At 40.4% G+C, this 13362-nt stretch overlaps 1 protein-coding gene across 4 annotated transcripts in view; it reads left to right on the forward strand.

Annotated features, from left to right (window-relative positions):
* Positions 1-1084: 1084 nt before the first annotated feature.
* tcf4 (transcription factor 4) overlaps positions 1085-13362 on the forward strand; it is a 215516-nt gene continuing 203238 nt past the window's right edge. Inside the window, exons 1-4 of one of the 4 annotated variants that reach the window (XM_068334439.1) lie at positions 1086-1702; positions 1829-1920; positions 2230-2268; positions 6258-6330. In XM_068334439.1, the coding sequence (XP_068190540.1) occupies positions 1849-1920; positions 2230-2268; positions 6258-6330 (184 nt within the window). In that variant the 5' untranslated portion in view covers positions 1086-1702; positions 1829-1848. Of the gene's footprint in view, positions 1921-2229; positions 2269-6257; positions 6331-13362 lie in introns of all 4 variants that reach the window. The other 3 variants (XM_068334441.1, XM_068334438.1, XM_068334440.1) reach the window with 3 other exon arrangements.

The following is a 13362-nucleotide window of genomic DNA, read 5'->3' on the forward strand; positions in this document are numbered from 1 at the left end:
TTTGCCACAAGTTCCTAAAATACAAAATATAATTTCCACACAGTGACTGATTTTTCCAGGGGGGACCCTGGGGGTTTGGGGCCGAGGCCGGTTTGTCTGACTGATTGGTATTCAGTCTTAAGGTTGACCCTGTATGCACATGTGTCTGTCATGCATGTGTATGTGCTTAAAGAGTGAATAAAGATGTTTGTGGTGCATTTTGTACACTTCACCCTCAACAAGTTCCTCCTGTAAACACGTTTAACACAAAAACCGCTGATTAAATTCACCTCGGGATCAGGAACATAAGGCAGATTAAACATACTAGAAAATGTGAAAAAAGAGTGGATCTGTGCTTTTCTGTATGAGCTGTTCAGTTTGTTTTTAGAGCGAATAACTGTAGGGCCAACAGGCAGGACCACTTTACACAGCAACAAATAAGCCTTTATGTGTAGCAGCACCTGTGTGTTTTTGCAGGCTTTTCCTCTGTGAAAGAAACTTGCACAGGCAGGGTGTAATTTGCAGAAATAGGCCAGTCATTTTATACCTACAAGCTGTGTTCTGTACAAAGAAAAAAAATATTCAAAGCTCTGTAAAGTATTTCCAGAGAGGTAGATTTGGGTGCTGATGTGGTTTAAGTGGTGACCCACAGGAGTACCATGCAGGTCAAGCACTGCACTTGTTTCAATTTACTGGCCAACAAAAAAAGGAAAAACTGTCTACAAAGGCCTGAAAAAGATGCAATCAATGGGACGCAAAATTATATAATTTATAGAATTCAAACCACCTAAATAGTTAAAAATGAATAAAATCTACCATAAAATACAGGTGTGCAACTAAGTCAATGTCATGTGAGTATTAGGTAACATTTTCAAATTGTGAAAAAAGTTTTATTTCCTTCGGAGTTTAATAATCCTTCCACTAGAAAGAAAAATCACCTTTGCCATTCCCAAATAGGCCAATTAACCCGATCCAAATGAAAACCAGCCAATCACCGCATCAATCAGCCATTCAATCAAATTAACAAACCGATTTTTCTTCTACATTTATTTATTTTTCCTACAGATTTTTTTTTTTTTACGTGTTCTCCTACAGCAGCAGCAGAAGCAGCAGCTCGGTGTTAGACGAGACTGTAAAGCTAGGTGGCCGCACGAACACATTTATCACACCGAGGCTGTGCCAGACGCACATGGGAACCGTCCTGCGCACCCGGGGATCTTCAGCACCCGCAGCCGAGCGGAGGGGACTTCAGCCCGGTCAGGAGCGGCGCTCGTCCAGCCTGGACTGGTCGTCTGACACATCGCGCGCACAAACACACACACACACGAAAGAAAGCAGCAAACATATCTGACGTGGTCTTTTTTCCTCTCCTTGAAGCTGGCGGAGAGACAGCGTGTTATTTATTTATATCGTGTGTGAGCCTGACAGTCAGCCGCGGCGGACTAACTGCGTCTCCAGCGCGGAGAGGTCGGACTTCTCTGGCTGGGGAAAACACACCAAAAAACACGCAAAAAAGACTCCCGTCCTGTCGGCCCCCTCTTCTTTTATTTCCTGACAGTTTTTTTTTTCCTCTTTCGATTTATTTCCTGCTGCCAGCCCAGGAACCCCGGGACTGAACCCCTTTCTCCTTCTCCGAGGATGACAGAAAACTAGATTTGCGATCGGAGGTTGTTTTATACTGGATTTATTCCGCTGGAGGAAAAAGAGATCCGGGAGCGGAGCGGTGCGCTAAAAGCCGAGCTCTTCCTTCTCTCTTCTCTCCTCTCCCTCCCTCTGTCTCTCCATCTATCAATCTGTCTGCCTCTCCTCTTCTATCTATCTATCTCTCCATTTGTTTCCATGTTTTTAGGTCCGTGTGATTTTGCTAAAATGCATCATCAACAGCGGATGGCAGCTTTGGGAACAGACAAGGAGCTGAGTGACTTACTGGATTTCAGCGCGGTAAGGAAATCCACCTTCTTCTTATTGTTAATTTGTTTTGTATAGACAGCCATAGCAGAAATAGACGCGTCCTTTAGGCTTCATACAGCCACCACTGTTTACATTTTTAACATGACTTTTACGGCACATACATAACCTGCATATATTAACCTGCACTCAAGTCTTTCAGCTATTTGCGCAAAAGTTGTGTTTATGTAGAGTAACTTGCAGAAAAGTCAGTGCATATTGTTGGTTTTGTAAATTCCTTTTTGTTTTGTGTGTGTGTGTGGAGAATTGTGATGCTGCATTAGTAATTTTGTTGTCTTATAGATGCGAAACAGCGATTTGAAAATGTTCCCAACATCCATGGTAGTATATCTCATTTTAAGTCTTTTTTTCCCTTCATGTGTGGCCTGATCTTTGCCCATGATAGGATTTAGAAATGTTTCTTTTTGTCTGTGTGAGTTTAGATACTGCTTCATACACTCCATGCCCGCGATCTCAGATGCACAAAAAAAAAAAAAAAAAAAATCTCGATGTGTGATCATGAACCTGCGTGACGGACAAACGACAGGCAGGCAGCGGGAAAAAGAGACCAGTGTCACACCGTAACCTCACTTTTAAATACTCTCACAGAAAGCTGTTAAATAGCCGGACTACGTTTAAAAAAAAGTTCGCGTTTCTTTCTTTCTTTCTTTTTTTTTTTTTCTAAAAGAACAGCCCGTGTGGTGAACTTGACGCACAGGAAACAGCGTCCCAGCTCTCAGCCATGTTTCCTCTCCTCCTCCGGGAGCAACTTCAGTCTGGAGAGGACGAGGAATAAAAAAAAAAAGAAAAAAAAAAAGATCCGAAACACCCCAAAAACGAACAGTAAAAATGGACTCACTATAATCCTATTATGACACGCAGAGAGGAGGCGGCGTGAGCATAGTGAAAATATCACCAACTAGATGAACGAGGCTTGGTGATGCTTGCAGGAGTACAGAAATCCCTGCATCCCCAGCAATAATGTAAGTTCCTCTGCAAGAATGTTAATTGAATAAAGAAATGAGATGGCAGTGGAGGCCTGAGTCCAGACGCAGGTGGTGTGAATGTCATCACAGGAGTTCTCAAGCTGCAGAGAACGCGAGATGGGAGACAAAAGTCACCACGATCTGTGTTGGAATGTTAACTTCATCAACAAATATAAATTCACAACTGAGGATTGCACGCACAAGAGTAATCCAGAAATATTTTCCATGTGCATTTGTAAATTCAAATGTTTATTAACAACAATAAAAACCTAAAAATAATCTTTATAGAGACATTATCGATCCCCGTACATCACACAGGATGAATTCACATCTTCGAGGAATAATGTAGGATTGTAATTATATTTTTGGTAAAGGACATATAGTAAGCTTACACAATTGACATTAATAGACAAATAATATGCCTCTATAGCAATCATTGATGAAATCTTCACTGTGGTCTTTATTTAGGCCTTTTGTCCCTATAGAGGTAAAGACCGCCATAAATTGGCTGTAAACTGATTATTCAGTGGGACACACAATCACATGTCCAACATTATATGAATTAAATGGTAAAAGAAATGCAGAATTCTTACAATAATTCCACATACACACGATATTAACCAGCCGATAATATTATAGAGTTATTTTAAATGTATTACAGTAAAAATTAGTCTCTTTAGGAATTCTTCTAAGATTGTCAGTATAGTCAAATAAAATTATTACGTACTTTATTTTAGAGCCCCTAATATATATTACAGGGATATTATTCATATTCCTTTGCAGGGCTAAAAAAGTGTCAATCAGCCTGTCTTAATTTATATTTCATGAAAAAAGCCATTCAAACAAAGGAGGGCAGCAGCAGCTAGAGGTGCATCTCCTCTCATTAGAAACGTAGGCCGTCGCATTAATTTATGCGATCATCTGTCTTTGCACGCCCACGAGCTGACACTAGGAGCTCAGAGTGCCTTGACTGGGATATTGATAGACCTGCTGATAATCAGAATTAGATCTTTCGGCTCGCAAACGTTTGTTTTTTCTCCTTTTATTTATTGCGGCTGTGTGGGAGATCGAATACACGAGTGTCTCCGCTATCTGACGTACACACTTACAGGCCTCCCAGGCTGCCTTAAGAGAATATATGCATCAAATATCCATTGTTTAAGGTAGCGATTTATTTAGGGATCAATTCAAAAGAAAGGATAATATTCCCTTAAATCTTGAAAAGCTTTTAGGAGCTGAATATGTGAAGCTTGGAGTGTGTTCAGATCATTGAGATTGCACCATCAAAGGCAGCGACACACACAGGCCTGGTGTTTATCCAGAGGGGTTATCTATGGGGTCAGATGTCTCCCTTTGATAAGGTGACCTGTTCTCCTGTGAAGCTTACAGTAGCTCGTACAGTACAACAACAGGAGTCAGCGTCAGACTTAATGTGGGCTCCTTTTTCCTGTAGACGTATAGAGCAAATAGCGACTAGTCTAGATGATTATCTGATGTGTTAAGGTCAGATGTGAAGTAGATATGAAGTGATTCATTCCAAAATGAACAGTCGTATATTTGGCCCAAAAATGACACTTTTGAACACAAACACATTTAAATAAAGGTCGGCAGGTGATGTGTATTTTGCACAAATGCTGAATGAATGAAACTGATCTTTTTCTGCTTCCCAAATTATGTTCCTTCAGTGTTTTGGAAAATGAACTCTTCATATCTGTATTCAGCTCTGAGCTGAGTCTGTGCGATCATTGGGGCTGGGTATCCAAACACAACACATGACACACTTTAGAGGTGTGGGCTTGATGACATGAACAAGATGATAAATTCTGAACAAAGAAACCTGACTTTAACAATGTGGACTTCTGTATATCCTGCTGGTTAATTTTGGCCATCCTACATACTGCTCTTGAATATAACGGAACGAGACATCAAACCCACAATCCTTGTTGTGAGAAGTTTAATGTGGGAACCATTCTATAATTCAGGAAGGAAATATGCATTTCGTCATGGACAGGATGGGACCTAAACATTGATGGCATTAGCTTAACTTTGTCGATCTTAGTTACTGTAGCTAACCTCTCATGCATAGGTAGATTCAAGCTTCCCTCTGTGAAATGACACAAAAAAGAAAACATTCTGTGGATTATCTTCTGTAACTGGGTCTGTGGGTCATTATGCTTGGGAAGAGACATCACTGTGCAGTTTTTTGGCACTTTGAGCACCACAAGCAATGTGCCATCCAGTTCCATTATAGTCAAGAGCAGGCAGACAACTCTGCAGCAGATCTCCTGAATATATTATATATAAATGTATATTTTATCTACATGAATTAGAAGTACTTCAGGTAAGGGAAAGGTTCCTCTAAATTAATCTAGAGATGGATGGAAATCACAGCGGGACACTAAAACACACATCAACAGGAGTCAGAAATGACAGACTGTCACTGACTGATCGTTCGTAGACATATCTTTGTCTAGGCTCTGCTGACTGTTACTCTCTGACAGTCTTCAGAATAGATCTGTCTTGACTTGGTCTTGGACCAGTTTCCCTGATTGTGTTGAAGACTTGGGACCCGTTTGACTTGAGACCTTACTTGGTTCATCTGTCCTGACATGACTAAAGACTTAGACATACTGAACTTAGGTCTGGATGTTCGTCTCTTGACTTGTTGGCCTTGATATGGAACTTGACCTAGAATTGGCATAGCTTGTTGAACCCACACCGCTCATGACATAATATAACTAGAAACCTGTTGGTGATGAATTAGGACTCGTAACATTCATTTTACAAACCAATGGCTTATTCTCAACCCTGAAAGTTTTAAATCTTTTTCTGCTTTATAAATCTGATCAGATGGTTCCTGATTTCATTTCAGTGTATCAATTATTGGTTTAATTTCAAATCAGAATCAGAATTTGGCACGAATTTAGAAATCATGAAACATATGAGAATCTTATACATATATACAAAATATAGGTAAGATATACAAAATGCTACTAATAATTTTGGTATTGGTGCCAAAACATAATAGAGTTATACCCAGCCCCAGTGATGATGGACTACTGTTTCCTTAAATACCCTCAAAGAGTCTCCTTCCAGAACAAAAGATCTACAATTTTAAAAGCATGAAACATGCTCTCATAGACTGATCCCGATCACAGACTGACCACTAAATTTAAGCTGTGACTGTAATGTGACGAGAATCTGGCGGCGGTATTCCTACAGCCAAATGTTGTTTTGGAATGAAGCTCTTGGTGTGTAGCTGCAGTGGTGTTTCTGTAGAGATGTGTTTGACTGTCTGCACTGTCAGTGCTCTCAGAGGTAATGTGTGTTCTGTTTGTCTTGTAGATGTTTTCCCCTCCCGTTAGCAGTGGAAAGAACGGGCCGACCTCCCTTGGGAGCGGACATTTCTCCGGCTCAAGTACGTCAGACTTCTCTTTCTCTTCCTCCTCTTCTTCTTGTCCTCCCTTGCCTCTTACACCTGCTGCTCTGCTTGCTGTTTCAGTCTTTTTCTGTACATGTAGATAAACTTTTCTTGATTTTGATTCTGTTGTGATTGGTTTGAAAAGGGTTTTGTTTTCAGAAATCAAGAATGATTGAAATACTTAGGTCAATCCTGCTTTTGAGCTGGTTGATGTTTTTTTTCCTGAAAATTTTTTAATTCTTCGCTTTTTGCTGAAACAGTGTGGTTAATTATATTTCTTTGATTGCATGTTAATCCATCTCATCTGTGGCGCTCAGTCACACACCGATTTCTATTGAAGATGAAAATCAACAAAAGCAAGTAGATCAACAGTCTAATTTTTTTCTAAAAAAACAAGTGTAACAGCTGGACACAAACAGGAAACAATAGGACTATTCTGAGCAGCACATTAACCCAATTTTGGTGATCAGATAAATGTTAGACCTTCAGATATTTATTCATTCTCTTCAGCTGGAGTGTACCTGTGCCCATGTGGAGTTTGCATGCTTGTTCCTGCAGTAAAAGTTATCTGAACATTGGGCCATTGATTATGATTTTCATGTGTCTTTCTTTTTCGGCAACACGTTTGTTTTCCAGCTGCTTCAGCTCACTCCTGGGGAAGACTTCCTGTTTTTGTGACTGGTCCTCTCATTCTTTCCTGCCTCTGTGTGTGTTGTGTTGTGCTCCACTGTGGTGTTGTGGGGCTGGAACAGCTGGTTCTGCTTCATCAGCGGTGGGACGTGGCAGCTTTGACTTTGAAATGCTATGGATATGATTGTCTGAATGTGAAGCTTAACCATGCTATCAGTTCCTAATGTTGCCAGTCATCAATGAGAACCTCATTGTTGTGGTGTCTTACAGACTCTGTGCTCCATTCATTCAGTCAGTTTGTTGTTACCGACTCATTCACCCAGTCACCCAGTCAGTCAGTCACTTTGATATTAAGTGTGTAAGTCATGAGTTGGTTGAGTCATTCCTTCTCTCATTACCTCCTTCTATGAGGTTGTTAGTTGGTTTGTTTAATAATTAGTAGCAGTATCACAAAAGCAGTGAATGAAATTTCATGCAAATTAGAGTAATGATGAGGGCAAATTCCAGGAAGATGTTGCTAGACTTTGGTGCAGAGTTGGGATATTTTTGTCCTCTCAAGGGTCAAGACTTTGTTTGGGAGAAACATTCAGAATGTTGATATCTATTAAGTTGTTGTGGACTTGATGTGAAGTACAACCCAAATACAAGTCTGGATTATGATCTGGTTTCTTAGACTCTAAACTGAACAGGACCTAACAGCGCTACCACCATTTCTCAGTTGGAAAAAAAAGAACAGATTCAGCAGGGTAAAAATGTCTTTGACGTTTGTTTGGTTTTCTTTCAATGTGTCATTCTCATTTGTGAGTGCATAAATTATCATAACCTGGGTTTGACGTGTAAACATAACTCCACATTATGCTAACCAAAGGATCCAAGACTACCGTTTACGAAAATGAGTACAACTTTTTGCCCATGTCTGTGTGTTTATGCTTATGCCAATTTGTTAGCATGATTACACAAATATTATTGAGTGGTGGAATTTTGTGTGTAGATTAGACATTGGTCCAGATGCACTGCTGGATGCAGCATTTTTCCCCTAGCAATGGCATTTTTTGGTATATTTCTATACAATCCTGTTGCTGCTACCATTATCAAGCAGTGACAAAATGACAGAAAGTAACAGAAAATACATGTTAATTGTCCAAAACTGCGTGAAAATAGCAAAACATTTCTGGGATTTTCTACAACTGTCTGCTATCCCTCTGTATCGAGTCTGTATCTGAAAAAATTTCATTTGGAAGGCCATCTGGTTACCAATACCCCTCCATCCCCACAGGAGACAGGACAGACTACCCTACACGGGAACGCAAAGCGAAAGGGTAGTGCTCAATTGTAGAATCAGTTGGAGGAATTGGGATTGGGCCTTGAGTAAAAAAAAATAAATTATGCCCTCCTCTGCCTGAACTCTATAAACCCGTGAAGTATTTTTGGTGTCTGTTAAATTTTTACAGTGACTCATAGTTTAACACCGGCCTGTGTTCATTCTGCTCCCGGTTTTACGGTCAGTGAGGTATGTTTATGTGTATACATGAACAACTGTGAAAGGGGAGTATGAGTGTAACCTCTCCAACAGCTACCACTTCAAATTCTACCATCACCTATTGGAGCAATTAGGTGGCGGTGCCCATGTTTTATGTGTTTCTTTGCAGACAGATGTTACTCTTGCTTTTTTCGGTCTAGCTTGATGAGTTAGTTTATTAGTTGGTCAATATGTTGATGGACTGAATCATATACTGTATTACTGCAACCCAGCAAAATGCCCCACTGTGAACAGGTCCCTGAAAGACAGAAAACAACTGTCCCACTGTCCTCCTGCCATACATCAGATTGAATGCCATGCTATGTTTCTCTCATTTGTTTGCCAGTATTTTACTGCATTACCTTTGTGTCATCTATTACGTGAAATGAGCCTAACCTCTGTCCCCCCGAGAAGGATGACCGTTTCATTTTCATTTTCTCTCCTCAAAGCATCTGACTGAATACAGCCAGGTCGTTTCTCTTGCCCCCCGCTCGTGTCATTTGCCTCTAAACGTCGTTTGGAAGCCATTTTGTCTTTTGGCTGGAAAACAGAGAGACGTCGAGACATCTTCCTTGTTTACAGCTCGGTTGTGTGTTTTTGCGCTGTGGTTTTCGGCAGTGTCGTTTGCTCCTGTGCCGTGCATACAAATGCGAGTAAATGCAACAAACGTTCCAATTTTGAAAAAAAAAAAGAGCTCAGTTTTTGTGGAATTTTGTAGCATTTGTTAGACCTCGGTTTGCTGCTTCTTCATGTTGAGAATGTTGGTGTCTTTTTTGCATTTGATAGAAGAACACACAGTGGTGTTACACACCCATGCACACTCACACCTATCAATGTGTTTCTCATATACGCACATCTAAAACCCCACATGTACAAGATTCAACACTCATGCACATGCTTGCACACACAAACTCTGCTCACCCCTGCTGTGGCTTTCTGCAGGCCTCGGCATTTTGATGAGCCCAGCGCTGTTTGTGAATGCAGCTAATTAGAACTCTATAGACCTACACCACCATGAGAGCAGCAGTTTGAAAAGGCTGGGGCGAGGCCAGAGCCTGGGACACACTGATACTGAACTGGGTCCAGACAGGTCCAGGTTAGCACTAGTGCCTTGGGTTTGTGCATAAAAGAAGATAAATATATAACCATCAAGACTCAGCATCCTTCTACCAATATATATTCACTATCTCTCCTCTGGACATGTCCAAATCATCTCAGTCTGGCCTCTCTGACTTTATCTCCAAAACCTCTAACATGTGCTGTCCCTCTGATGTACTCATTCCTGATCCTATCCTTCCTGGTCACTCCCAGAGAGAACCTCAGCATCTTCATCTCTGCTCTCACCTCCAGCTTTGTCTCCTGTATTTTCCTCAGTGACACTGTCTCTAGACCAAAATCAATTATCTGAAATAAAAAATAAATAAATCAATAAATGTTTGCTTTACTTGTACTTTAATTTGACGCAGTTGTGTGGTAACAGGAAATTAAGGCCTGGAGTAGCTCTGCCAAGATATAATCAAACATATGCAAGACTTACATCATCAGATTCCAAACTATTTTTGTTTTACATAAACTGTTGCTTTAATGTAACCCTTTTTCTCATATTTATGACTGGTATTCTCTTTGTTATGATGCAAAGATGAAAAGGACGTTAATGCCTCCAGATGACTGAAGGCCAGACAGAGGGCCAGTTCTTAGCGATGCTCGAGTGACAGTTTGTGTGGTTGGATTATAGTTGGGGAGCTGAATTACTTCCCGTGTGGTTGGAGTGAAAATCATTATGTGATAATTTAGGCTACCCTTTGGAGCACTTTGACCAATTAAAATTCCCCTCATAATTAGTTGTATTCTAATGAATCTGACCCTCTTTAGTCAGAGTAGAACAATGGTGCACTGACTTAACTCACATCACAACAATAATGTGCTTGCTTATTTTTATTATTACATTTTTATCTATATGTGATCATTAAGTCGTGGTCTAGAGGCCACATCTGGCCTGTCAAGGCCTTCCATCGACAGAGTATTAATGAAGTCAGACGATGAGTCCGACATGACTCACCATTGGAAGAGGAACAATCTGTCAGTTAACTTAGCCAAAAATTGGCGGTGAGCCAAAAATCTGTAAATCATAGTTTGCATTCTTTGCAATTGAATAATTCTCCAACTCCAGTCTTTCTCCTCTCTGGACCCACCAGCAAACCACCTGGCTTCCAGTCTGGCCATTTCTAAGACTGTCTATGAGATAAGAGGAGGCGCATTTTATTGACCAAATGTGAGTCTCTTTTTTTTTTGTTTCTGATCCTGAGGAGAACATGTTGAGATGAGCAATCATTTATTAGTTAATGAACATTTTTTCCTTTGTATTTCTGTTTTATAGAGTGCTGAGGAGGATGTATCTACTCATTATTGTGGTTACTTGTCAGTGAAGGAGTCTGTCCTTACTGATATAGACTAGTGATACAGACTAATAAGTAAACCAAATAAATAAATATAAAAACAGTATTATTTTAGAGTCTGGTTTTCACACTGAGAGATTGCACTCTTACTTTGCGCAGAAAGTAAGAAAGTAGAGGTGTTTTTGCACCTTCTTGGCCAGTACTGTTGTATAAATAGTCCAATAGTCATCAGATCAGATGTCATTTGACATGCGTATACCTGGGAAATTGGTGCTGCAGTTGGTTTCATCATGGTCGGTGATGAGTCTTACTTCAGTTCTGTCCTCTGCAAACTTGCTGATGTACAGTGCGCCCTCGTTACTCGCAGTTAATGCGTTCCAGGAACCACAAGTGAATAACGAATTCCGCGATATAGCGATGAACTTTTTTATCTTATTATTTACAGTAATTTAAATGTTTATGAACCCTCCCCATACTGATATTAAAACACCTCCTATCTGGATTACCTTTTCGACTGTTTAAGACATTTCTGTATCTCACGGAAGTGCATTGCGTTCCGAGACTCACGGAACGTACCGCACTTCCGGATGCCGTCAGCCAATAGAATGTGCGTACGGCATCACGTGACTACCTACTAAAAATCCGCGATGAGTTGAAGTCACGCGTGTTGACGTGCGAATGCGAGAGGGATTACTGTAGTTGGCATTGTATGTTGGGGCACAGTTGTGGGTCAGCAGACTGAAGAGCTGTGGTCTATGTACACACCCTTGTGGAGCTCCTGTGCTCAGTGTGATGATGGTCTTTGAGGTGCTGCTGCCGACCCACGAGGTTTATAGTTTTCCTGTGAGAAAGTCCAACACCCAGTTGCAGAGGGAGGTTTCCAGTCCAAGACTTGTGCAACAATACAGAAGTTCTAACACAAAAAGAATAGTTTGATCATGAAGACGTATGTCTGTATGGTCAAACCTCCACCTATTTCCACCGAGGGAAATAGGTGGAGGTTGCCAAACAGGGTCAAAGGAGAACATCATCAGTAAAATTAGAACATAAAGGAGAGGAACCTGGATGAAGGATGGAACAGAGATGAGTGAAAATATGGTAGTCATGCAGAGAAGCACAGGAATAAAAGCAGGTTTCAGGATTTTGTTGATGCTTTTGAGGATATGGATTGAGATTCTTTCCAAAATGCCTGTTGTCGAGGTTTAATGTTGAAATAGCAGACTTCACACAACACTGTGATTAAATTTTGATTTTGAAGCCCTCTTCTTATTCCTTGTAAGTCCTCTTATTTTGTTGATATCTAAACGTTAAAACGCATAAAGATCTAAACATAAACACGCTACAATCCCCGGTCCTGGCTAACATACTCAACCCACGGTCATCGCCAACCCAGGAAGTGGATTAGGTGTTTTAATTATTGGGAGATTTTACCGTTATTGTTGTTGTTTATTTTGGGATCATCCTCAGAAAAATAAAGCACACTTCAAACTCTGTGTGTGTTTCTAATCTCCCCCTGGATGAAGCCATTCAGCGACAACGGCTTCACTCTGCCTGTCAAAACCACTGCCGCCACCACTCGTCTATTTCAGGTCTTGGCTGCTTTTGCTGTTTTTCCTCTTTTTTATGCTGTTGTAACCTCTCAGATCGGCTGTTTGTCTCCCTGTCAGTGGTGTTGGAAAGGGACTGAGGTGTGAATGTGACTGTTTGAAAGGGTGTAGATGTGTATGTTCATAGGAGAGTAAGTGTTGCAAATGTGTGGAAGGGATCTTAGGGCACAGGAGGGCAAATCATAATCTCTGTTGCCATGGAAGGAAGTAGATATCGAGAGAGAGGAAACACTTCCTTGTATGTCAGCAAAAAGATCTAAAGAAAATTTGGAAATGAAACAGAGAGAATGTTTTTATGGAGACATTAAAGAAGAAATGAGATATAACTAAGGAATTAGGGAAAGGAAAACGAATTAAGGAGGAGACAGGAAAAAAAATAAAAGGAATGAAAAGTTTTAGAAAAATTAATGGAATGGATGGATGGATGGATGGAAGGGAGTAAGAATGGAAGGAAGGAAGGAAATAAAAGAAAGAGGGAATAAATGGAATGCAAGAGAAAGATGTGGAAGAAAAGAAAAATAAATAAATGGAAGGAAAAAAGGGCGAACAATGTGAGAGAGGGATATACAAAGAAATAAAAAGAAAAGGAAAGAATGAACAAAGAAATGAGCCAAGAAAAAATCCAGAAAAGAAAGGAAGGTAAAACAGGAGAAAAGAAGGATGGAAGAAAGTCTCCAAGGAAGCAAACAAGAAGGAGTTTAAGCAAAAGGGAGAAGAGAAAGAATAAATGAGAACTAGGAGAGGCAAAATTATCAGAGTGGTATTGAATAAAATTATTTTCAACGATCCCATCGTTCTATTCATCCAATAGCTTCATCTACATATCCGTTAGAGCCAATCCCAGTTGATGTGGGGTGGAAGGTGGGGTCACTTGTCT

The sequence above is a fragment of the Antennarius striatus genome, chromosome 15, assembly GCF_040054535.1.
Source record: "Antennarius striatus isolate MH-2024 chromosome 15, ASM4005453v1, whole genome shotgun sequence".
In the NCBI taxonomy this organism is placed as follows: Eukaryota; Metazoa; Chordata; class Actinopteri; order Lophiiformes; family Antennariidae; genus Antennarius; species Antennarius striatus.